This window comes from Nelumbo nucifera, chromosome 1, assembly GCF_055504915.1.
Source record: "Nelumbo nucifera cultivar China Antique chromosome 1, China Antique-T2T, whole genome shotgun sequence".
Taxonomy (NCBI): domain Eukaryota; kingdom Viridiplantae; phylum Streptophyta; class Magnoliopsida; order Proteales; family Nelumbonaceae; genus Nelumbo; species Nelumbo nucifera.
Genome location: NC_142649.1, coordinates 637,855 through 663,115, shown reverse-complemented (window position 1 = coordinate 663,115; position 25,261 = coordinate 637,855). Strand labels below are relative to the sequence as shown.

Genomic DNA, 25,261 nt, shown 5'->3' with positions numbered 1-25,261 from the left:
CTCTATCCCTTCTTGACAAAAGGCTATAAGTCTGAAACAAGTTCGGCTTACCGGTCATGTGGTTGGAGGCCTCTGAGTCAATGATCCAAGGGGAATCCGTGGGAGTGACATGGAATGCAGAAGCCGTATTACTTGAAGTAGATGCAAATGAAGTAGAGGGAGTACCAGTGACTGAGCTGTCCATTTGTCGCAAAGCCCTACCATAAGATTCCAGGTGTTCTCTGAAGGAATTCATTATCTCTTCCTTGGGGTTAGACTTATTAGGGTGGTCCCGGGTACTACCGGTAACCTGAGTTTCTTGGGTTGCCACATGTGCTGCATTCTGTGCTGTGTTCACCTTCTTATGACCTTGACTTTTACCCTGTTCTTGATTCTTCACTGCCCACTTGGGTTTCCCGTGGATGTCCCAACAAGTGTCACGTGTATGCCGTGAACGCCGATAGTGAGTACAAAACAATTTATCTTTATCATCAGTCTTCTTAGTGTCACTTTTCTTCCCCGTGGAGTTATTATTTATTGCAGCCAAAGCAACTTGTTGCTCCCCCTTAGCTGTAACCATCACACTCCGCCTGCTTTCTTCCTATTGAACAAGGGAGTATACCTCGTGAACCGTAGGCAACTCTTTGCTTCCTAGGATCTGAACCCTCAACGGTTCATATGCAGGGTTTAGTCCCAACAAGAAGGCAAACACACATTGCTAAGAGACCAACTTCCTGTAGGCCTTAGCATCATCATCATGTTTCCACTCTATAGCCTGATAATGATCCAATTCTTCCCATATGGAGGTAAGGGCTGAATAATATGAAGACAAACTACGGTTTCCCTGTTTATAGGTTGAAGATTCAGCTTGTAACTGGTAAACCTTGGCATAATGCCTTTGCTCAGAATAGGTAGTTTTGGCCTGTTCCCAGATCTCACTAGCGGTGTCTGCCCACATAAAGGTCTTCACATCAGGTTCCATGGCTGCGAGGAGCCAAGACATCACCATACTGTTTTCTTGGTCCCACCTATCATGTTCAGCTGTCTCATCCTTGGGTTCTTTCACCCTTCCATTAATGTAACCAGCTTTACCCCTTGCCGTTACATAGAGTTTTGCGCTTTTAGCCCACTCCAGGTAGTTCAGACCATTTAAAGGGGTAGTTGGCATGGGAAAAATCATGTTTTCATCTCCCATACCAGCTGTCCGATGAGGTTGATTCATAACTCGCCATAGGATACTACTGAAAACCAGTCCAAACACCACACAACTACACAACAGCCACAAACAGAAAACCGGTCCTCAAGGAATTTACTTCTAGGATGTGAGGAAGAGAACAAGACACTGCTGAAATCAACTCTGAGATGGTTCAGTCATTAAACCAGCCCGGTAATTAGTTCAACACAACCAAGGCAGACATTGCTATCAGTCCGACTGCAGTTCATACAGTCTAACAATCCAACCCTTCATACCATTGGCCAAAGAAGACACAAACAAGAACACACCTGTCCAACACCTGTCCAGCACCTGTACGAAGGTGCCAACCTGAAATCAACTTCATAGCATCGAACAGAGAAGGAAGAGAGTCTCTATCAGCATCGCCCTTCTTCGACTAGGGTTTCCTTGGTATTATGACCAAGGAAAAAAAACACAGGAAGTGCCGCCAGAAATCTGCTAGGGTTTCCGCCAAAAAACCTACTAGGGTTTCTCTGTCTTCCACGTCCAAGAATTTAAAGAAGGAAACCTTGCTCAAACCAGGAGGGATCATAGGTCTTTTACATCCTAGAAAACCTGCTCTGATACCATGTAACCTTTCATGGAGAGTGGGAGACGAGAGAGAGAGGAAGAGAAGAAGAGGGAGATACGATTGAGAAGGAAGAAAAGGTACTCCTGGTTGCCGCCAGTTCTCTATTTATATTAACTTAATAGAAAGAATAGAAATTACAAGTATGCCCCTGGCGGCACACCCTAGAACCAAACTAATAAGAAAAAAAAGACAAGTACCTAACTGACAGTATCTTAAGAGGTCAACCTACTAACAACATTTATACAGTAACAATTAAATAAGCCTTACAACAATTACAATATTTCATCAAGTAAAGCCATGTATATTGATTGTAGTCATCAATGAAGAGAATGGAGTATCTATACCCATCCATACAAGGAATGGTATATGTGACATTGTAAAAGACTGGTAGATAATAAGTTTTTATGCAATTGAGGAACATGAAGAACAGGTCCAAGGGAAAGGTGTTTTTTTTTTTTTTTTTTGATAAATGATCCAAAGGAAAGGTTATGGGTAAGTTTAACTTCTCCCTGACCTAAAATAGGGGTATGAGATCCATCTACAACAGTAACTTTGCCCTTCCCAGGGGTTAACTTATATGGAGTAAAGTGTGAAGGCATACTAGTTATATGGGCACTAGCCCTAGAGTCCACAATCCATGTGTTGGAGGAGGTGGAACAAGCAAGTGTAGTACCTGTGTTAGCATATGCACTAGATGAATTACCAGAACCAGATGAGGAGGATGCTTCACTCTTTTCCAAGTGCAATAGAAGACTTTATCCATCACGTCAGAGGAGTCATGAGAGGGAATGATCACATCAGAAGATTGACCCTTGTTATTAACTGTGGCCAAATGAGCATTGCCTTTCTTTTCAGTTATAAACTTGTCCGGTTTCAAGTGAGGATTGAGTTTCCAGCATCTTTCCTTAGTATGCCTTAGTAAGTGGCAACAACTCTGTCCCAAATATCTTTTGTAGTCAAGAGGAACATGTAGTTACGAGCAATGTGAGGTTGCATTGAACAGACCAACCAAGATGTTACCGGTGAGTTATCCCGTTCCCACTTTGCAAATTGAGTGTCTTCAATTTTTGGCTTCACCTCCTTGGTTGTAATGAATCCCAACTTATCTCTCCTTGTGATGGTAAGTTTGGCCGATTGGGACCATTCCAAAAAGTTGCTCCCATCATGTTTTACAATGGTTATCACACTGTTGGAAATTTAAGTCCTTTATCTTTTGGGTCTTTGAAGAGTTTGTTTCCTAATTTGTTTGAATCGGTCCAATTGTCTAGTTTGAGGTGCGAGAATTGTGAACTTGCAAAACATTGTAGATTAATTCTTTGAGCAATAAAAAAAGTAATATTCCTTTCGAAATTGTGCATACAGATGTTTGGGGACTATATCATATTCCTTCTATGGGGGGTACATAGTGGTGTAAACAGATCGAATTCGAATCCAATTAGAAAATTCAATATCCGAATTTGATTCGATATCTGACGGATATTAAAAGTTAATATTCGAATTTGAGTCTGATTAAATATTCGATTCGATTTGAATTCGACTAATTAATTATTTTAGGTAATTAATAAATATATAAAATAAATATTTTATTTATATAAAGTATATAAATATATAAATTATTTATATAGTTTAATTATTATATATAATTATATAAGACATTTAAATATTTTACATATTATATATAAGAATTAAATAATCGGTCGAATTCGGATATTCATCGAATCGAATCAGGTCATATCCGAATTTGAATCCGATTAACTATTCGGTATGAATAGGATATCCGAATTCGACTGATTAGATATTCAAATTCGATTTGATTATATCGAATCTTGAATTCGAAATCAAATTTTTGAATACCATTAACACCCCTAGGGGTACAAATACTTCTTGTTGTTTGTTGATGATTATACTCATTTCTCGTGGGTTTACCTTATGCACTATCGAGATGAGGTCCCTTCTTTGACCCAGGCTTTCCATCAGATGGGGCTGACTTAATTTGGAATTAGGATCAAAATTCTCAGATCCGATAATGCCAAAGAGTATTTTGCAAAACCCTTGGCCTCATATTTCCTTGATCATGGAGTTATTCATTAGGGCAATTGTCATCATACACCTCAGTAGAATGGCGTTGCTGAGAGAAAAAATAAACATATCTTGGAAGTAGCCAGAAGCATCATGCTAAATTCTAATGTTCCTATACGCTTATGGGGGGATGCAATTCGTACAACTGTTTACCTTATTAACAGAATTCTTTCATGGGTTTTAGACATGAAAACACCATTCAACCTCTTGTATTCAGACAAGGACTTATTCACTATTCCCCTTAAAACATTTGGGTGCACTTGTTTTGTTCAAATCCTTGGACCTAATTTTTCCAAATTTGATCCCAAAGCTGCCAAATGTATCTTCCTTGGGTATGCACAAAACCAAAAGGGGTATTGCTGCTATGAGCTTGTTTCTAGGAGACAGTTTGTGTCTATGGATGTCACATTCTTTGACGATGTGCCTTACTATCATAAGATTTCTTCTTAGGGGGAGAGTAGTGAGGTAGGGATTTCAGCCCCAGAAGTTCCATTACCTGTTCTAGTCACTATGGGGGAGTGTGGTGAAGTGGGTTGTCGGAATTGCAGGGAATTGAGGGTGTACCTCAGGCAATGGAGGCAGGTTGACTTCGATCCTCAATAGTCTAGGCTGACCCCAATCTCTTCTACGACCCTAGATCCAAACTCCATTTTCATTGTTGAGCCCACTGTTGCAGATGCCTTACCAAACACAGTTTTTCCTATTATGTTGATAGGATGTCGACTAATGTACATTAATAATTTAATATATTAGTATATTATATTAATATAATACAGTATATTAATATAAGTTATTCCATTAATAATTTCTATTTAATATTTCACATAAAATATTTATAAAAAGAATTAACAAAAAATAAAAACAAAAGAATAAATTAATTACTTTATAATAGAAAACATAAAATATTTTTCAAGTAATAAAATATTAACTAGTTAGTATTTTTAAAATATTTATTAAAATCAGAAAATGTTTACTAAATTTTATAATAAATCATATTCTACATTTAATATAAAAAATCAGAATAAATTTATTAAATTTTATACTAAGTCATAGTTTATTATAAATTTAGTATTAAAAGTCATAATAAATTCATTATGTTTTATAAGAAATCAGAATTTATCATAATCTTAATGCTACAAAAAGGAGAATCAGTTTATTAAATTTATAATAAAATATAATGTATTATAACTTTAATATTTAAAAAATCAAAATAAATGTATTTCTATTTACTAGTGTGAAATAAATATATTAGAAATTATAATAAATCAGAATTAAAAATAAGAAAAGAAAATATTGGATAACCTTGTAAAAACATCAAAATGCATAATAAATCAGTAAATCGTCATTTACTAATTTGTTATTGATCTTAATTTCTTAGCTTTATATAATGGTTGGGATTAAGGTAATAGTCTAGAAATATGTATTAATTCTTCTTTTATCATTTTACAAAATATCATTGCATATTTCCACATATTTCATTATATTTCCACAATGTATCTAATTTTTACAACATTTCCCCTCGACATTTCTGACATCATGTCCTATATTTTGGTAAGTGACATTTCCATCGACATCGACATTTTAAACCTTGTTATGCATTGCTGCAAATTTCTCATGGCCACTATTTCAGATGGATGTTAAGAATGCATTCCTCAATGGAGATTTGCAAGAGGAGGTGTACATGGAGTTACCTCTGGGTTTTTATAGTACAGAAGCAGGAAAGGTGCTGACTGAAGAAGGCTTTATATGGGTTGGAGCAATCTCCAAGGGTTTGGTTCGATAGGATTAGACTAGCTGTGGAAAGGTTTGGTTATATGCAGGCTCAGTCAGATCACACTCTTCTTTAAGAAAACATACTACTCTGCGACTCTATTTGCTATGTAGATAATATTGTAGTGACAGGAAGTGATATTAGTTAGATTGACTCTCTTAAGCAACATCTTCACCGGGAGTTTGAAGTGAAAGATTTGGGGGAACTTCACTATTTCCTAGGGATTAAGGTAGCTCGATTTAAACATGGCATTTTTGTCTCCCAAAGAAAGTATGTTCTTGACTTTTTGGAAGAATCTGGAAAGTTAGGAGTGAAGCCTGCTGACACACCCATTGAGCTTAATCATAAGATAAGTGCAGAAGGTGGAGAGCCCCTTAAAGACAGGGTTATGCATCAAAGGTTGGTTGGAAAGCTTCTTTATCTTTGCCTAATATGACCAGATATTTTTTGTGCTATCAGTGTTAGTCAGTACATGCATTCTCCTAGAATCACCCACCTTCTTGCAATGGAAAGGATACTTTCTTACTTGAAGAGGTGCCCAGGGAGAGGCATACTCTTCAAGAATAGTGGTCACATGAAGATAAAAGTATACATGGATGCTGATTGGGCTGGATGTATTGATGATAGGAGATCTACCTCCGGGTATTGTGCTTTTGTAGGGGGAAATCTTGTTTCTTGGAGAAGTAAGAAACAAAATTGTTGCTCGCTCCAGTGTTGAAGCTTAATACTTGATGACCTGGGGGTTGAATATGAGAAACTCAGATGCTGTATTGCGATAATCAGGCTGCCCTTAACATTGTCCACAATCCGATACAACATGACAAAACTAAACATTTTGAGGTGGACAGACATTTTATCCGAGAGCAAGTTGCATCTCAAGAAGTGTTCCTTCCCTATATTGCCTCAGATATGCAGCTAGCTGATCTCTTCACTAAGGCAAGTTGGGAATGACGAATATCTACTCCCAACTTGAGGGGGAGTGTAGAGATAGTTGTTAGTGTGTGGTTCCACACTTTATTTTTGTTTATTTCCTTATGTTATTTCATGACAGTTATGGTAGTTAGGCCATTGTTTGTTTGTTTTGTTTTCTTATGAAGTTAATAAGGGTATTAGAGGAATTCTACCCTTGTTTAAGTTACAACTTACAAGTATAAATAAGAATTAGTGGGATGGCCAGATAGATCTATCCACACCCTTTCTCTCTCTCTCTCTCTCTCCTCTTCGGTTCTGGACTGATCTTTCTTTTCTTTTCTCTCTGAAATTACATCAGAAAACAAATCTTTTTTGTTTCTTTTTATTCAAGTGAATGCCATTGTGAACCCATCTGGCCTTGGTGCTTTAAACCTATCCATAGAGAAGACAACCTCCTTAATTTCCTCCAACTGAAACCTCCTTTTCAACCACTCTTTGATATCATTAAGTAATCTTGCCCACTCAAGACCTTCAAGCGAGACCCTATCATTCAAGGGTCTCTTAAAGGTGGATCTAAAGTGTTCCTTAAAGGCCCCAACTATCTCACTTGAATTAGTGATTGTAGTTCCATCCACCACCAATTTTGAAACATGATTTTCCTCTTCCCACCATTTGCCATTGCATGAAAAAAATTAGTGTTTCTGTCACCTTCCTTGATTCATTTATTTTAGTTGGGAGAAAATCTCTTACAACTCTGTTTATCAAAATTGAGTAATGGCAAGAGCTAATGTATCCTTTCATCCAGCTACAACATCCTTTGTTGAGGGACTCCATGACACAAATGTATAGAAATGGTGAGAAAGGGTCCCCCTGTCTTTGTCCCCAAGGGGCAAGGGCTGTGGAAGTGACCATTTGCTACACCATTCTGTAAAATCGAATATTAGTGCATATCTTCTTCTAATTCTGCCCAAGAGTGCCAAAAATCATCCTCTTAAGGATGTAATCAATAAAATTTCAACTAATGTGGTTAATGGTCTTCTCCATATCCACCTTACAAAGAACTCTTCTCCCACTCTTTAGTTGCAAGTCTATCAACTCATTTGCAATTAACACCCTATCTAGAATGTTCCCTCCTTCGATGAAAACCTTATTGATACAACAAAGCCAGCCCCTACAGATCCACTACATGCCAGATAGGTCCAAAAGTACTACATTGTAATGTCATGGCTTGTTGTGAGCTCTGGGAAGCTTGCATGGCCAGCTCTGAAGGGAGTTGCCACCCATTTTCTCGTGGCAACAATATCATCAACATGAATAATGGGGATAGTGGTGGACTTATCAGTCCTTTTCACAAATAGTGTGTAATCACTTTGGCTCCTTACTAAGCACTCTTTGAACCCTGCAATTAAACTTCTCAGACCGAGTTGATCTTCTGAGCACTATGGTTCATAACTGTCTCTGTGCTAAGATTGTGGCTTTTTATGATGCAAATCCTTGTAATGACTTAGACTCCTTCCAATGTAAATTCTTTGTTAAGGTTTCAGATTTGGCTTCAACTTAAAATATGATATGTACTTAACTGCGCTTAGTCTAAATGAAAATTCCTCCATACACTTAATCTGACTTTTGAGAACTTCTAACTTATTAGGATTACCAGGCTATGGTGGCACAGCTTGAACACCAATTCCGACTTGGGAGGCTTTCTATGCAAGGGCTATGGTTTTTCTGTCAGGTTTTGACTGGTCTTAAAATTTTTTCTTAGTAAATGATTTCCTTGGTGTCCACTCAACTACTTCAAGTCATTATTTCCAGCCAATGATGGGATCAATGCAAGCGTTGGCAACTGTGGTACAGAAGGCTTCTGCTGATAATCTCATGGGTTCTGCAGTTCTTAACCTGTTGCAGAGTCAGGTAAAGCATTTTGCATCAATAATTCCAATGGCTGAATTAGAAAAGCTTCCAGTAATTACTACTTTTGTGATGGTGAATGTCCTATCCTTTTCCCTACTTGAAATGCTTAATTCTTGTGCCTTGTGTTATCATTGTTACCCCTGCTAATTTTAGGCCAAGGCCATGGCTGGTGATCACACGGTTAGGTCCTTATTGGAGAAAATGACACAATGTGCAAGTTCTGCATATCTTGGCATATTAGAAAGGTAATTTTTGTGATGGTCTATTTGTGATGTTTTTTTATCTGTAATTTTTTTATTTTATTTTTAGATGGAAAAAAATATGATTGCATCTAACAAGAGAAAGATGGATGCTGATACAACATTCTGATAGCCAACCATTATACTGTTTGCATTCAATAAAATCTATGTGGGCCTGGTAAACCCTAACTTAACTCATCTAAATATACCTTCCTCAGTGGAGAATTGGTTGTGCTATTGGCAATTTGGCACTATGAGGGACTGAATTAAATAGTCAGTTCATTTAGGTTGCCAGCACTGGTGTTTCTTTTACTTAGGGTCTGAGGTCCCTCCTCTCTAGTTGGAAACAACCTACCCTGTTACAACTTGACAGTCCCCTTTACCATTAGATCTGTGAGTCCCATCAAATGCCTAGTTTGAGCCTTGTACAGGAGCCATAATTTCTGCTCTCAAAGATTTGATCTTGTCCACAGGACCACTCAGCTCAATATTGTACCTCTGACCTGATTTCTTACTATAGCAATTTCCAAGGGCCTGGTTTACCTAGGTTGCAACCATCAAAATTTAGCTTTCCTCTTCCCTCTATGTTTCAGCCAAAGTCATTGCTGCATTATGCCTTCTTGGTCCATAACCTGCCACAGGAGCCCATCTTCTTAAAATGGAATTCATGGTTACTCCCTAATGTGCTATCCTCACATTAGTGTGAGATCAATGAAGATGTTAGTTTCATGTACTGTGTTATTGAATCATGCTTTCAGCAAACTCTTGAATGAGGTTCATAACTTTGGAGGTGAAATTTTAGTTTGCATTACATTGAAGAGAAATTGTTCATTTGGTACTAAAAGGGGGTCGCTGAGTAATTCTGGGGTCCCAAACAAAGTGTAGAAAAAAAAAAAAAAACAAAGGCAAGGCAAGGAAGTTGTTCAAGAAGTAGGAGGAAAAAGATCGTGAGAATGAGAAAATGGAGTTGGGAGAGAAAGGTGTTAATCATAGGGTTGAAGATGCACAAATTAGAATGAGGTCAACTGGATTTCCAGGGGAAGTTGAAAAGAGGATGGAGATTCAGTTGCAGCTCATGCATTTGAGAAGAATGCAGTTGTGGAATTAGAAAGGATAGTTGAGAGATCTAAGGACCAGAAAGTTTTTAGACAGAATTTTAATGCTGTGAGTTGCTTTAGGAATCAGAAGAAACACCGATTTAGGTGTCAAAAGTTTTTGCAAGATTAAGAGGAGATTTATTTGGGATTGGCCCTATGAGGAGGTGAAGACAACCAAGATAATTATTAAGAAAAGTAAAGAGGTTATTGTTCAAATGTTTGAACGAGATAAGTGATAGAGTTTAACTAATGGAATTTAAGGTGATGATCAATGCTCTAATGCTTCTGAAGTTGGGGTTTCGAGTGGGGTTTGGTCTTTATGCTTTTAAGTAGTATGTCGGGCTGAAGGTAATATTTATTATTTCTCAAAGCTAGTCTTTGTTCTTGGGTAGGGATGTCAATGGACTCCAAAAGCCCAACACCCAATTCTTCACCAAATCCAATTATTCCGGATTTGGATATTAGAACTTGAATTAAATTAATAATCCGATTGGATGTGAATTAATCCCATTTGATCCAATCAAAACCTGGGTCCAATTAGAACTTAAACTCACTTTCTTTAATCTTTGCCTCCCCCTTTGAGAACTACATAGTTAACGCGCAGAAGACTGGGGTTTCTACCATTTTGATTCGAGGAAAGAAATGGTTGCTCCTAATCCAACTCATTTGTTTTGACCCAGTTTAATTCCGCCTCACTATTCCCTGGGATTTAAGGAGTTCAGTGTAGTTTAACTTATTTGCTCGCACTACTGGCCATATTGGATGAGGTGTGCTGTTCTCACTACCAGCCACTTCACTTTAATGATTTGGAACAAGATAATAATAGAAAAGGGTGTGTCTATGTTTCTTTCATCATTTAAGAAAATATCATTGTATATTTTTTTCGTAGTTTACAATGTCTCCACCGTTCTATAACTTTTAAGATATACCATATGACATTATCAACATATCTTACATGTTTCCTATGGTTGGATGACTGAGATTTTTAACAATATTGATATTTTAAACCTTGCTAAGAAAAGGAAGCATAAATTGAGACTAGTAGCACATATTCAACAAGTGACATGCAGTAAGGAAATAAAAGTACCTATCATAATGATTAGACTAATGAAATTAGCACCATTAGTTTTCTTTAATAGTGAACACCTAGAGAAGAAAGAGTCAATGCCAAACCATAGAATTTCATGAAACAATTCAATTTTATTCATCATAAGATTGTTTAGAGGGATATGTATAGTTTAAACACACCTGATATGATTGGGAGTAGTACAATTACAACCGGTTGGATTTCAACCCACAAAGGTATGGAGATACAACACTAGTAGAAAGTATGCCTTTTTCTTGCACTAAAAAAATATGCCTTTTTTAGTGCTTCATGCTTATCATTAGTAGATTCTTAATCCAGATATATTATATTTATAATTTTATACAGTTTTGACAAAATACAAATAATGGAAAATTTTGAGCTGCCACATCAATTTATGTATTTTATAGTTTCATATTGGCTAATTATCTGATTTCGTTTTGGTTTGTACTTCCCATACCAACCCAATCCCAAGTTTCAATGTGGTTTGAATCTGTGCTGGAATTAGGTGCTGTGGATTTACCAATCTAGACTGACTTTTGCCTACCTTAGTTTTGTGTTATTTTCTTTTTGATCCATAGTCTAGTTCTGTGTTATTGGTTTGATGCTTATGATAGTTTAAGCAACACTTAATAAATTTTACTTTACTCGTTTAAATCAATATTTAGGTGGGTCTATGAAGGGGTGATTGATGATCCTTATGGAGAATTTTTCATTGCTGAGAACAAATTGCTCAAAAAGGTAAAAGTATTTTTCCATACAATAAGGATGGCGTGCACTGTGGGCTTGTATTTTTATTTGCTTTACATTTTGACAGGAAAGTCACTCAAGATAATGATGATGGCATTTTTGGCAGGAAAGTCTCACTCAAGATTATGATGCTAAATATTGGCAACAACGTTATAGCCTCAAGGATGGTATTCCTAGCTTCCTTACAAATGTTTCAGGCACAATATTGACCACAGGAAAATATTTAAATGTCATGAGAGAATGTGGGCACAATGTTCAGGTTCTTACTTTATATTTTGTACTAAAATTTCTTTGACACACCTTTCTTCAATGTTCATCCTGTTTTTTTTGTGTAAGGCAATGATAAGTTTGTCATTGGTAGGTTCCTGCATCTGAAAATTCAAAGTTTGTGAGCTTTGGATCAAACCATCACTACCTTGAGTGCATAAAATCTGCCTATGATTTTGCCAGTGGTGAGCTCTTGAATCTCATAAAAGAGAAGGTGAGATGCACTTTCTATTGCATGGTAGTTTGATGGGCATATTCATTCGCAATTCTTTTTTTTTTCTCTGATAGATAAAAAAGATATTCGTTGCAATTATTTACTTTGCTAAAATAATTGCCTTTTCTAGCAAGTGTTATAAGTATCAAATATTTATGCTATACATTTTTTTCTTGTTTTTCCTGATGCAGTATGATCTCATAGGAAAACTGCGGTCTATAAAACATTATTTTCTTCTTGATCAGGTATGTCTCTGATTATCAGTCTCATAGGAATTGTAAATCGTAAGATCATTTCTATTTTTTACAAATTTGTCAAAAAAATAAATATACATAAGCTAAAAGGCTAAATACATATAGAATAGTGTTCTACCCTTTTTTTAAGTTATGTCTACCATATATATACCTAAAACAGTAGAATTTTTCCACATATACGATAGAAGTCTAAGATGATATAATCAAGTCTAACTTGAAACTCAAATAATCCACATACAATGAGTCTTTATTCAACATATGATAGAAAGTAAACTCAAATTATGGACTTAAATAACATAAATAAATCAATTTCTAGTAATGTCTTTAAAACAAGTCACCATTGACAAAAATAAATATAATCAAAACAAAATGAGAGTAGAGAACTAATTCTTAATTGAATTGATTTGAATCACAATGAAGTGTATAAATTGTAAGAATTTTGCAGAAAAGGATTCGAACGTAAGATTTGAATCAAAACCCTTGGGATTCATGATTCAAATCATAAATCGTAAGATTTTAACAATATTAAGTACATCAGCAAAGGAGTTAGCACTTCTCTTCACCCACTAAAATCTCCCATATTCTGAGTTTGCAGATTGAACATCCTTTGCTCATTCACATAAGCTAGAATCTAGGTTCCTCTTTTTGCAGCCAATTAATCACCAAACCAGAATCACCTTCAACAATTAGTCTACTGATATTAAGTTCTTTCGCCCTTTGTGCTCCTTCCACAACAGCCATGATCTCATCCCTAAGAGAGTTGCTTGTGCCAATTGGTCCTGAGAAGAATGCAACAACTTTTCCTTCTTCATTTCTGAAAACACCTCCAACAGTGTTTTAAAAGGCGTGGGAGGTGTATGCCTGGAGGTGCGCCTCCAGGCAAGGTGCTCCAAGAACGCCTCGAGGCATATGCCAGAGGCTCTGACACCTCTGAGGTGTACGCCTCAGGTGCTAGAGGCGTACACCTCCTCATGCGCCTCAATGCACACCTCATATAAAAAGACAGAAAAAAAAAGAAAAAAGAAAAAAAAGAAAGGAAAGGAAAGGAAAAGAAAAGAAAGGGAAGGGAAAGAAAAGAAAGAAAGAGAAGAAAAAAGTGAAAACAAAAGGGAAGGGAAGAAAGGATAAGGGGAAAGAAACTAGTGCCATGCATCTTTGTTCTTCTTAGTATAAAAGATTTCTAAATAAAGAAAAAATGAGATCCCCCCTTCCTCCTCCTCCTTCTTCTTGATCCCCCTCCTCTTAAGGAGGCTTATGCCTCCTTGTGTTCGGGAGGCTTATGCTTCCTTGTGTTCGGGAGGCTTATGCCTCTTACGTTCTGACCTACACCTCACGCCTCTAGGTAGTGGAACGCGGCGACGCCTTGTGTCACGCCTTCATGTTTTAAAACATTGACCTCCAATACCTGAAGGGCCTAGTTTCCCTTAACTACTCCCGTCAAAATTTAGCTTATAAGACATGCAGCTGGTCCCCAATGGATCTGATTTGAGCCATAGAGGGGGCTGAGTCAGACATTCCTTCCAATTGCTAAGTAGAGCATCTGTAGAAATATCCTCAAAGATTTCTAGAGATTTCACCTACTGTACCACTCTGATAGTAATAACTTCAATTAAAGCTTCCTTGCTTCTCACTTTTTCAATTAAAGCTTCCTTGCTTCTCACTTTTTCCAAGAAAATTCTCAAATTCTTTTCTTCCCATATAGTCCAACATACAGAAAAGGAAGTAAACAAGCTTTGTGTATTTGGCGGAGAAGTCCACCTATAATCAGAGAGAGAAACCAAACCCAAATAGACAGAACAAAGGGGTAGGTGATTAATGAGTAATAGCAAGGTTTCCTAGCAAAAAGCAGTAATCCTAGGAGGGATAGATTTACCCCAAATTTCTTTAATAGGAAAAGGTTGCCCATAGATGGCTGGACAAGCTTAAAGAAAGCAGCACAAGAAAAGGAACCCAAGGGAGACAAGGTCCAAAGATGACTATCCATTCTAGACTGATCCAAGAACACCCCTTCCAAAGTTTGTAATAAAGCCAAAACATCAATGAATTCACATTCTTTAACCCCCCTTCTTATACCCAAGTCCTAATCAAAACCAGATCTTGAGTTAGAAGGGACCTAGAAATTAGACACCGGTTCATCTTTACGGTTTGATATAGAAATACAAAGAAGGGTATTGTTGTTTCAAAGCCAAGATTCTCATCCAAGTGCGTTCCCAAAATTTTACACAATTTCTAGAGAAAAGATTATACCTGATAAAGGAAAGGAAAAACGAAAGAATGTCGTGTATGGATTTCCAAGGTGAAGAAGTTCTTGTAGCCCTAGCCAATACTCCCACATCCCAACCATTAGCCGCAGCCCATGAATGCTCAAAATCACATTGATCCATAATTGATCTTTGTCTATTGGAAGCCTCCAAGGCCATTTGCCCACCAATGCTGCATTCCTCTTTTGAATGTTACCTATCCCTATTCCCCCATACTTTTTGCTTCTACTTACCACCTCCCATCTTACTCTATGGTCCCTCTACTCCTCCCCTGGCTCCCACAAGAAGTCCCATATCATTTTTCAATCCTTCTACTCACCTCTTTTGGGATTCTAAAAACAGAAAGGAAGTACACCGACAAATTAGCCAATGTAGCCTTTGCAAATGTTATTTTACCACACAGAGAGGTAGTTTTTCTTCCAAGATGCTAAACTTTTAGTGAATCTCTCAAGCACCAGACTCCAAAAGCTACTACTTGGGTTAGCTCCCAATGGTAACCCTAAGTATTTCAATGGCCAATGGAGATCTCACACCCCAAAATCTTTTCACATTCAAACATTTTCCTCTCAACCATATTCACCCCCACCACACGATTCTTGTTGAAATTGATCTTTAAGTTTGTCCTTTTCTCAAATATTTGAACCACCAACTTTAGACTCCTAACCTTCCTTAAATCATCTCCCTTACAGAAAAGAATAGTATTATCAACAAATTGTAGATGAGTAACCGACACCATATCCTACCAACTTTCCAACCCTTCACAAGGTTTCTAGAGTTTGCTCTAGTAATTAGTTTCCCAAGAACCTTTGCAATTAGGTAAAAAGAAAGGGAGAAAGAGGATCCCCTTGCCTAATTTCCCTAATAGCAGGTAAGTGATCCATAATAGTGTCGTTCACCAAGATAGAGTAGTGATAAGTCTTTAAACAACCTTACTCCAAACCAAAAACTTCTTAACACCTCATCTAAGAGGACCAATCAATCAAGTCATAGGCTTTTTCTAGATCAAGCTTGCAGACAATGCCCTTTTTTCCAGTTCTTTTTAGCTCCTCAACTCATTCATTAGCAATTAAATTTGATCAATCATTTGCCCATTCTACACAAAAGCCCCTTGGTTAAGAGAAATGATTGATGGAAGCACCAATGGGTCTAAACTCTATTGGATGGTTTGCCCTAGATTTCTTAGGGACTAAAGCAATAAAGGTGGAGTTCAACCCTGTGTTTATCACCCTCTCCTAAAAAACTCATTAAATACTCTTTGAATATCAATTTTTAGAAACTCCCAACAATTTTGGTAAAAGGCCATTGTTAACCCAAACATACCTGGTGCTTTAGATCTATCAATTGAGAAAATTGCTTCTTTAATTTTCTCCAACTCAATTCTTCTAACCAAGCATTGTGATCTTCAGACAAAGTAGGCCAATATGATTTCAATCTAGACTCTCTCATTTAGGGACCTTTTAAAAATAGATTTGGAGTGATCAACAAAATCCCTATCCAACACTAAGTTGGGTATATAATTTTTCCTCCTTTTGCCATTAGCCAAGGCATGGAAAATTTTAGTGTTTATATTTCCTTCCTTCACCCATTTATGTCTGGATTTCTATCTCTAGCTAATTCTTCTTTAAAAAGGATGCCCTCCAGTTGCTTCTTAAGCTCCCATCTCTCTATCTTATTTCTTTCCTCAAAGTGCCATAAGCTTCTTTACCATCCAATTCTTCAATTTTATCAATCATTTTATGTTTTCTTTCTTCCAATCTAATTTTGGCTTTCAAGTTTTTCAGCTTCCTATAAAATTCATCCCCTCCCAATTCACCCTTGGTTTGCTTTCTTCCCACCACTCACTCACTTTTTCTTTAAATCCATGGTGACCCAACCACATGTTCTCAAATCTAAATGGGGTTGGACGCCTACCTCCTAAATCATCCTAGCAAATGGAAATTGGCGAGTGATCAGAAGTTACTCTTAGTAAATCCCTACAAATTAAATTACCATAACGTTCTTCCCAATCCATAGAGAATAAGAGTCTATCTAGTTTGGAACAGATTGGGTTAACCTTCAGGTTGGACCATGTGAAGATATTATTCAGAAGAGGTAGCTCCTTCAATTTGAAATTATTGATAAACTCATTGAATCTCCTCATACTAGTGATAATTCTTTGCCTGACCATATTTGTCACATTAAATGTGATCAACTGATCACATTGAAATCCCCCCTATACACCATGGCCCATCCCAAAGCCTTTTGATATCCGCTAGTTCTTCCCAGTTATCACATCTTATTTCTCTCCCTATACCCATTGGGGCCACAAAAATTTGTCAACATCCATTCAAAACCATCAGTCACTTGCTTGAACTTAAGAGATACAATAAATTTACCCACAAGTTCTTCAACTCCCTTTGCAAACTCCTCTTTCCACATTGTTACAACACCTCGAGAAGCTCCCCAAGAAGGAATTATGACCACATAATTCCCCGAGCCCTCCACACATTCCTAGCCCATCTGTTATCAAATTCTGCCGATTTCGATTCCTGGATAATCCCCACATCTGGATCCTCTTTTCTCAACACCTCCTTAATTGTAGACCTCTTTCTACCATTTCTCAAACCTCAAACGTTCTAATCGGCGACCTTCATGTCCACCTATAAATCTAAAACCCCTTACTTCCCCCCCCCCCCCCAGTTGTTCCCTCTTCTCCTACCCTTTTTCTTGTTGGCATGCTTATCCCCCCTCAATGTCCAATTTCAATCTTTCAACTTCACTCCGTTTCTTTTTCCTAGCCTTGCATTCCTCCTTCCTAATAAACATCTTCAGATCTCTTGGATTCTTAATTTTGCACCCAAGTTTTTCAACGATCCTAGTCAAGGACCCTTCTACAGGGTTTTCTTCCTCCATTCAGCACTCAGGAGCTATCTCTTCTTAGACTATAATTAGCATTACCTTCCACTCCTTATTTTCATTTGAAATTCTGTCATCTTTACTATCTTCAAGACTCCCCTCTTTCTCCAACTTTTTCTTTTTTAAATATTCAAACAACTCCTCTATCAGTTACCAAATTCCCCTTCCTCTGTCTTCGTCTACAATTCTTGCAGCCTCACTTCTGCCTTCAACTTCATATCTGGGATAGACGGGGGGGGGGACTCAAAACTAGTACAAAGGAACACATCAGCCTTTTCCTGTTCATTAGCTTGGGCTTTACTCATCCTTCAAGAATTAGTTAGTTGAGGTACCCCAATTTAATTTTAAGAGTGGTCACTAGTGTGGGGCTTTACCTCCTCGGTGAGGTACCCTAATTTACCTTGATCACTGACAGACAGCTTTTTGTCTGCAAATAGTCCAGTAAAGTGTTTCCACCCAGCTTCATTGTCATTATTTGAATATTAGAACTATCACCAATTCCCATATGACTGCTATCCCAACTTGCCAAGAACAATTGTAAGAGTGCAGTTGAATCTTGAATGAACAGCCATGAATTCATTGTAATCCTACCAACTAACATAATGTCAGTCATCCTTCACTGGTAGACATGTTAAGTAAATTGATGTCACCAACATCTCTTGCAGAACCCAAACAGAAGAAAACTAGGAGTGACAGAAAATATGGAGAGGAGAAATCAGTATAGCTCAGCCAAACTCTACTAATCTTTGTGAGATAACTTTGTCTTCTCTGAAAATGTCTTTCAGATCAAATCGCCACAGCTAATGATCCTGAAAATATCATACAGGGCACCAATACATTGTGAAACTGAAAACTGTATTTTTAAATGTAATAACTTTTTAGATCAAGTGTTGTCAGGGTGTACAATAGTTTTTCTTGGATAATATGCCAATTTCAATAGTTTTTATACAAGTGAGGTGCATTTATAACATTATAATTTATAATGTTATACTTTTCAATTTCGAATTGCATACAAAAGTATCCATTATCACAAACTTGTTGGGAACTTGGAAAATGCATGCTTGATATGGATATGCAACGCTGCCCCTAATTTCCTTTCATCTTGTCACTTCACAAACTTGTTTCTATAAATGTCTTTGAACGAGCTGTCCACCATCTCACAGGGTGACTTTTTGGTTCATTTTATGGACATAGCTCGGGATGAGCTTGTGAAAAGGGTTGATGAGATTTCTGTGGAGAAACTGCAGGTTGGACCACTTTTCTTTCTCATGATGGATTTTTAAAAGAAATCTTTTATTTTGGGACTTATATTAAATCCAAGGGAAACCTATATTTCTTTGTGCATGATGTTTCTCTGACAAAGTAGTCTCTCCTGGATCTTGCTTTGCGAACCACGGCTGCTGCAGCTGATCCTTGTCATGAGGACTTGACCTGCTGTGTGGTAAGCGATTTAGTATTTTATTTTCCTTCTTTTGTTTGACCTAAAATGGGATAGTTTTGTTTCCTTTACCTGTCCTCATTTGATATATTTGTATGTGGTTACAGGAAAGATCATCATTGCTCAAAAGGTTGGGCACACTCAAAGATCTCAAAATTAGTAGGCCTGTTTCTGATAGTAATGATACTGAGGAACCAGTAAGCATTACTGGCTTGGAAACATTTTCCTTGAGTTACAAGGTCAGTTGGTACTTCATTGGTGTATTTGTGCCCTTTTTATGGAGAACCTTCAATTGTTGATTAGTGTGTTAAGGATAGTCGGCCTGCATTGTGGTGCTTGTGTTTCAGGTAATGCTGTTTACAATTGTAAGTAATTAATAGGTGAAATGAGAGTAAGTAGACTAAGATGGTTTGGTCATGTGCATAGAAGACCATCAACAGCACCTGTAAGAAGTGATTTATTGCAAGTTGAAGGGGCTAGAAGGGCTAGGGGAAGACCAAAAATGACATGGGTAGAAGTAGTAAGAAATGATTTAAGTCCCAATAATTTAACAATGGATATGGCATTAAACAGAATGGAATGGTGAAACAGGATTCATGTAGCTGACCCAATATAGTTGGGATAAGGCTTGGATGATGATGAGGAGGTGAAGTGGCTTGGTTATTTATCATTTCAAAATTTTATGCACCTTGATTGATCTCCTAGGAGGATTCCTTGAATGATTGCATTGACTCCTGCAAAGCCATCCTGGAGTGCCATTTGTCTACATCTGTTGTCTCATTGTCATAATCTCATATGATTACCACATATCATTCTATTTTCTCATGGTAACCCACTTCTATTGATCTGAATATTTGGTTTCATGGGCCAGGTTCAATGGCCATTGTCCCTCGTAATTTCAAGAAAAGCCTTAACAAAGTATCAGTTGATTTTTTGCTTCCTGTTTCACTGTAAACATGTTCACCGTCAGCTTTGTGCGGCATGGCAAGTACACCAAGTAAGACACTGGCATCTGTTGCAATTGCTCTGGTAAAGTAGTATATTTTTCTTTCTTTTCTCATTTAGTAATTATATTACGTATCCTTAGGGAGTTCGTGCACTTAACATGCAAGGAACTGTCATCTCAAGATCATCAATTCTCTGTCGCAGAATGCTCAAATTTATTACTAGCCTCTTACATTATCTAACATTTGAGGTAGGTGTTATTCTTTTCCTTTGCCTTCATTATCTTACACTTGACTATATTTCAGGAATTTTCTTTTCCATTTTTCAAGCAATTTCAAAATTTTAACAATTATAGGTCTAAATCAGTTTATCTAATCAAAGTGTTTTGGAAATTTTAAGAGAGTATTTGAAGTGTTCTGGAAAATCCCGTTCATGATTGAGTTAACCTTTCTGCTTAACCACAGCAATCAAGGAAGCAATGGCATCTTCTAGTTTGATTTCTTGCATATGATCCTATGTGTGGATGCTTGACTTGTCATTGTTTGATCTCCTTATGAGTATGACTGCTTTTGTCCCTTTGTTTTTAATCAATGCATTTATCACTTTGTGAAATGGTAAAATTTTGGGATGACAAGTATGAGAATGGTGGTTTGAGTCTGAGACAACCACTTCGTAAAAGAAAATGCTGAAGACCTCTGATAACTGGGATCAACATTGGGTAATGGTCCTATGATCCTTTTATTACTTCTTAAATGGACACCAATGCTCATCTTGGTACTACATGAATTTGGAATATATTGCTTTTATCACTGATTTAACTCACCCAACTACTCATCTTAATTCTTTAAGAATTCTGAAGAAACATATGTGGTATGCTAGGCTTGCTAGCTTTCACAACATTACATGGGTATCTCTTGTTATCAGGTTCTGGAACCTAATTGGCACGCAATGCATGATAGACTTCAAACAGCAAAAAGCATAGATGAGGTCTACTCCTTATTCTCTTATTAAACTTATTTTTCTCCTTGGAATTTCATCTGAATGTCAACGTGTCTTTTTTTTTTTTCAAAATACATGTGTTGTGTATAAAATAAACACTTCATTCTTACATTGTAATGTATGTTTCTTTTTTCTTTATGAATGTTTAATAATAGTTCTCCTAACAGGTTATTCAATACCATGATTTTTTCCTTGACAAGTGTCTGAAAGAATGCCTGCTTCTTTTGCCCGAACTTGTGAAGGTAAGCAATAGGTCCTAATATCATTGATTTTGAACGAAGGATCAATTATGCAATTGGTAAAAACACAGGGATGGTTCTATGCCAAAACATCTTAGTTATGTTGATATTACTACATTGCCCCTAGTGGATTTTTTTTCCAGACATCATGATATAAATAAAGAAATATGGCTGATAGCCCTATTCTGTTTTCCTTAAACAATAATTTCTATTTATCTCCCTCCTATTCTTTTTCTTTATTTTCTATTTTACCTTGGTGTTGTGAGACCCAAGTTATATGGGTTTTTGGGCTGTAATGTACTTGTTAGAGTAATCATTTCATATAAATGATAATGTTGGGGCTGGCAGATAGAAAAAGTTGCCACCCAGTTTCTAAGTTCTTCTCTACATAGTACTTTTTACTTTTTAGTGGAACTGCTGCCATCAATTCTGAACTCAAAATTTTGATCAAACGCACCATAAAATTTGAAATATGGACTCCTAGTCTCAGGAGTTATGTTTATTTATTCTTGAGTTGGTACCATGTTTCACATTGATTTCCTTGCCATGGTTAGTTCTCATATCAAAGTTGTCTATTTGCAGAAGGTGGAGAAGCTGAAGTCAATATGCCTTCAATATGCGGCAGCAAGTCAATGGTTGGTCTCATCATCCATCAACATTCATAAGTCAGATGTACTATGCGAAGGTTCTATTGGATTGGAGAAATCAAAACAATGGAGACCCAGGAGTAAATCCCAGGCACTAAGATTAACGGCTCAAAATGCAACAACTGTGACTGATTCTGTTCTGTGAGTTTGATAAAACCATCTGTGTAAATAATCAAATGAACTGCACATTTACGCACCCTCTTTCATAGTTAGAATGTCATTTTTTAGATTCTCTTTTTTGAGCTTATACATCTACATATATGGATTACAGGAAATTTGAGAAGGAATTCAAGTTCGAGCTCCTGAGTCTCGGACCAATCTTGAGCAACAGTTCCCAAGTAGAACCATACTTGACGCATCTTGCACAGTCTATTCTTGGTGTTGGAAATGACCAGTAACTCGTGGCTTTTATGAGCCTGATTATTGTGTATTCCATTTGTTATGAACAGTGCTAGAATTTTTCGTTCCATGGCAACATAAGTATTTTTATTATTGTGTATATTATATCCGTTTTTTGTACAGACCAAGACATGTCATAGTAGGATGGGTAAGCATTCATTACAATGTTTTGGCTTAATGATTTACTAGCGACAAACCCGTGTGATGCATGGAAAGAGAAAATACAAGATAGAAAAAGAAAATAGATAGGATTGTTTACAATCGTAGAACACAATTTTTTTTGCTCTTTCTAAATATGATCAAATGATACAGATAATCTATCCAAGCCAAACATGGCATATGTTTGCAGTTAGGCCCTGTTTGGGGGAGCTGAGCTGAACATTTGGTTAAGCTGGTTCAGTTGCTTTGAGTGTTTTGGATAAGCTTTTATGAGTTGATTTAAAATATTAACCTCAATATTTTCCATATTTTTGTAAAGGTGAATAAAAGCTATATTTCTCACTTTCCTCATTTTCTAAAATATACAGGTAAGGTAATATAAATAATCTTAAATATAATACATTAATACTTGCCTTTTTAAAATGTGGAATAAAAATAAAGTTCAATTAGCCTCAAATGCAACATTGGCCACAACATCATATTTCGAGCCAAATACATCAGCAAATGTTTTAGATACATACACAAATAGAGATGATAATAGCTGCACATGTAATGGGATTTAAAACTCCAGATAAACTTGAGAGACCTTGGAATATCTCGAAGAGAATGGGCTTCCTCCAGTTCAAAAATTTGGTTACAATGCAAAGGGAATCATTTAAGGTCTTCCTAATCAACTAAAGAAAAGCAAATCGAGATGGCAGCTAAAATGCTTAAGAACCAGTTCCCTGATGATGACAATAATATTAGTTCATAATTTCATGTTATCTCTATCATAATATCGAAAATTTAAATAAATTTGGAGAATAGAATTAAATAAACATAATAAGATTTCCTAATATTCAAATTACAATTGATCATAAGATAGAATCAAGATTGGGAATAGGAAATCTATTCTATGACAAAATCCACTTAAAACCTTGTGTTCCCATTAAATTGGAAGCCCGTAACATGAATCAATTACATACCATGTAGAAGCAACTCATCAGAAGGCAAGCATGCTTTACTGTTGTATCTTTAAGAGGAAGAAGCTTTCTCTATATATGATCATTAGTAAGGCCTGTTTTTATACAAGGCATAATATAACAAATGGTTTAAATGGCCATACACAGATTTTCATATGAAAATAGATAGTCTTGATGAAGCATATTGCACTTCAGCTAAGCTACTTTGAAGAACCTTTGAACGGCTACACAATGGCCAATTTTAGGCTCTCCATGTTTTTACCAAACGTTGCTTATATGATTTCCAGACAATTTTCACTTTAGAAACCATATCATTTTAGCAATCTTCTCAACAATTGTCAACATTCCCAATCATCAAAACACCTCTAGTTGATCCTAGCTTGCTCTCCACATTGGCAAAAGTAGAAGCTCTCAGGCAGACACATCCAAATTACAACATTTTTTTAAGAGCTTTTTGGACAGGAATTTCATGGTGTCCCTATTGATGAACTTTGAAGAACCTTTGAATCTTGTTGATTCAAGTCTTGTAAAATTTAAAATTCTTTTTTTTTTTTGCAGAAACCAATTTTCATCAATAAAATGTCTCATAACACAAATATAACTAATATTATATTTTAAAGTTCAAATATCAGGTGTAAGTGGAATTTTAGAATTAAGAGTTGACAAAACAGAAATTAAATTTTGTTTATATAAATAATAAATTATAAATCATTTGATCTAATTGTATTTCTAGAAACCTTTTTAAATTGAGGATTTATTAATTGTTATAAAAATCTTTCTAGCATAGGGTCTACAGCTAATAAAAATGATTGTTTAGCATATACAATATATTTAGTTAATTCTTGTCTTATTTTTCTTAAAAATATTAAAAATTATCAAAAACCCATACCCAATTTGTGTTTGAATTTTATCATTTTTATTTTTTAATGAATAACCATATGTCTAGCCAAATAGCCAATACCCCTCTTGCTACCAAGGTTTTAAATTTTGCAATGTATCGGCCAATACGGGTCGATACGTATCGTTTTGGAAGAGTTCAGATACACGGAACATGTATAATTACATGGTTTCATATTTTTTCATCCGTATCGGCCTTGTATCAAACCATTTCCAGTATGTATCAGCCAATACAATTCGAAACGCGCCGATACATACTCGAAACAGGCCGGTACGCATTATGTATCAGCCGAATTTAATTTCCCTCTTCTTTTTAAATTTAAATTTAATTTATCTCTTCTCTTTCTCATTAATATCAATTTTAATTAAGTCTTAAAGTTTGAGATGTCACTAAATGCTAATATAATTTAATTAAATGCTCATTTAAGCTACCTTTAGTTACAACATTTAATATGTCATTAAATGTTATTTAAGTGAAATAACTTGTTAAAAATCACAAACCAAAGTTAACAAGTTTCAAACCCAAGTCATTTGCTTATAACAATAATTAATTAATCGTTATACCAACCTTAATTACTTATTAAAATGACATATTTTTTATACTTAAAGTAATCCTTATTGCTTTGGTGGAAGTTACCCAACAAATGCTATAAATTTGATTATTAATATTTATATAATAATAAGATGAATACGAGTTATATTTATTTATTAAAAATTAAGGTATATATTAACTTGTATACATAATAAATATTATCTAAATCTATATATAATAAATATTAACTAATAAATAATTTCAAAAAAAATATTAACTAATAAATATTAGTGTATATACACACACATTTTAGTTCTATTGTTTTTAAATGGTTACTAATTATATCCCAATACTTTATATAAATCATTAAAGAATGGTTTTATGTTTAAATAAATTAGTTATACTCACATAAAACTCATTTTTATTATTGTTCATATTTTTAAGGATTTTTTTTTGGATTTTCTAGTGTATCCATGCGTATCTTGATTTTTCGTCCGTATCTATATGTTTCCAAAGTGTATCTCAA

The 25,261-nt window shown here is 36.0% G+C and overlaps 1 protein-coding gene across 2 annotated transcripts in view; it reads left to right on the top strand.

The window, feature by feature from the left end:
* The window catches only part of LOC104586084 (Spc97 / Spc98 family of spindle pole body (SBP) component), a 39,196-nt gene extending 16,846 nt beyond the window's left edge, over positions 1-22,350 (top strand). Inside the window, exons 6-21 of one of the 2 annotated variants that reach the window (XM_088896570.1) lie at positions 8,204-8,278; positions 8,359-8,457; positions 8,611-8,702; positions 11,546-11,618; positions 11,734-11,886; positions 11,989-12,108; positions 12,300-12,353; positions 18,682-18,765; positions 18,885-18,959; positions 19,064-19,195; positions 19,828-19,953; positions 20,044-20,151; positions 20,826-20,888; positions 21,068-21,142; positions 21,722-21,927; positions 22,058-22,350. In XM_088896570.1, the coding sequence (XP_088752696.1) occupies positions 8,204-8,278; positions 8,359-8,457; positions 8,611-8,702; positions 11,546-11,618; positions 11,734-11,886; positions 11,989-12,108; positions 12,300-12,353; positions 18,682-18,765; positions 18,885-18,959; positions 19,064-19,195; positions 19,828-19,953; positions 20,044-20,151; positions 20,826-20,888; positions 21,068-21,142; positions 21,722-21,927; positions 22,058-22,184 (1,662 nt within the window). In that variant the 3' untranslated portion in view covers positions 22,185-22,350. Of the gene's footprint in view, positions 1-8,194; positions 8,279-8,358; positions 8,458-8,610; positions 8,703-11,545; positions 11,619-11,733; positions 11,887-11,988; positions 12,109-12,299; positions 12,354-18,681; positions 18,766-18,884; positions 18,960-19,063; positions 19,196-19,827; positions 19,954-20,043; positions 20,152-20,825; positions 20,889-21,067; positions 21,143-21,721; positions 21,928-22,057 lie in introns of both variants that reach the window. The other variant, XM_010243198.3, reaches the window with a different exon arrangement.
* Positions 22,351-25,261: the final 2,911 nt, after the last annotated feature.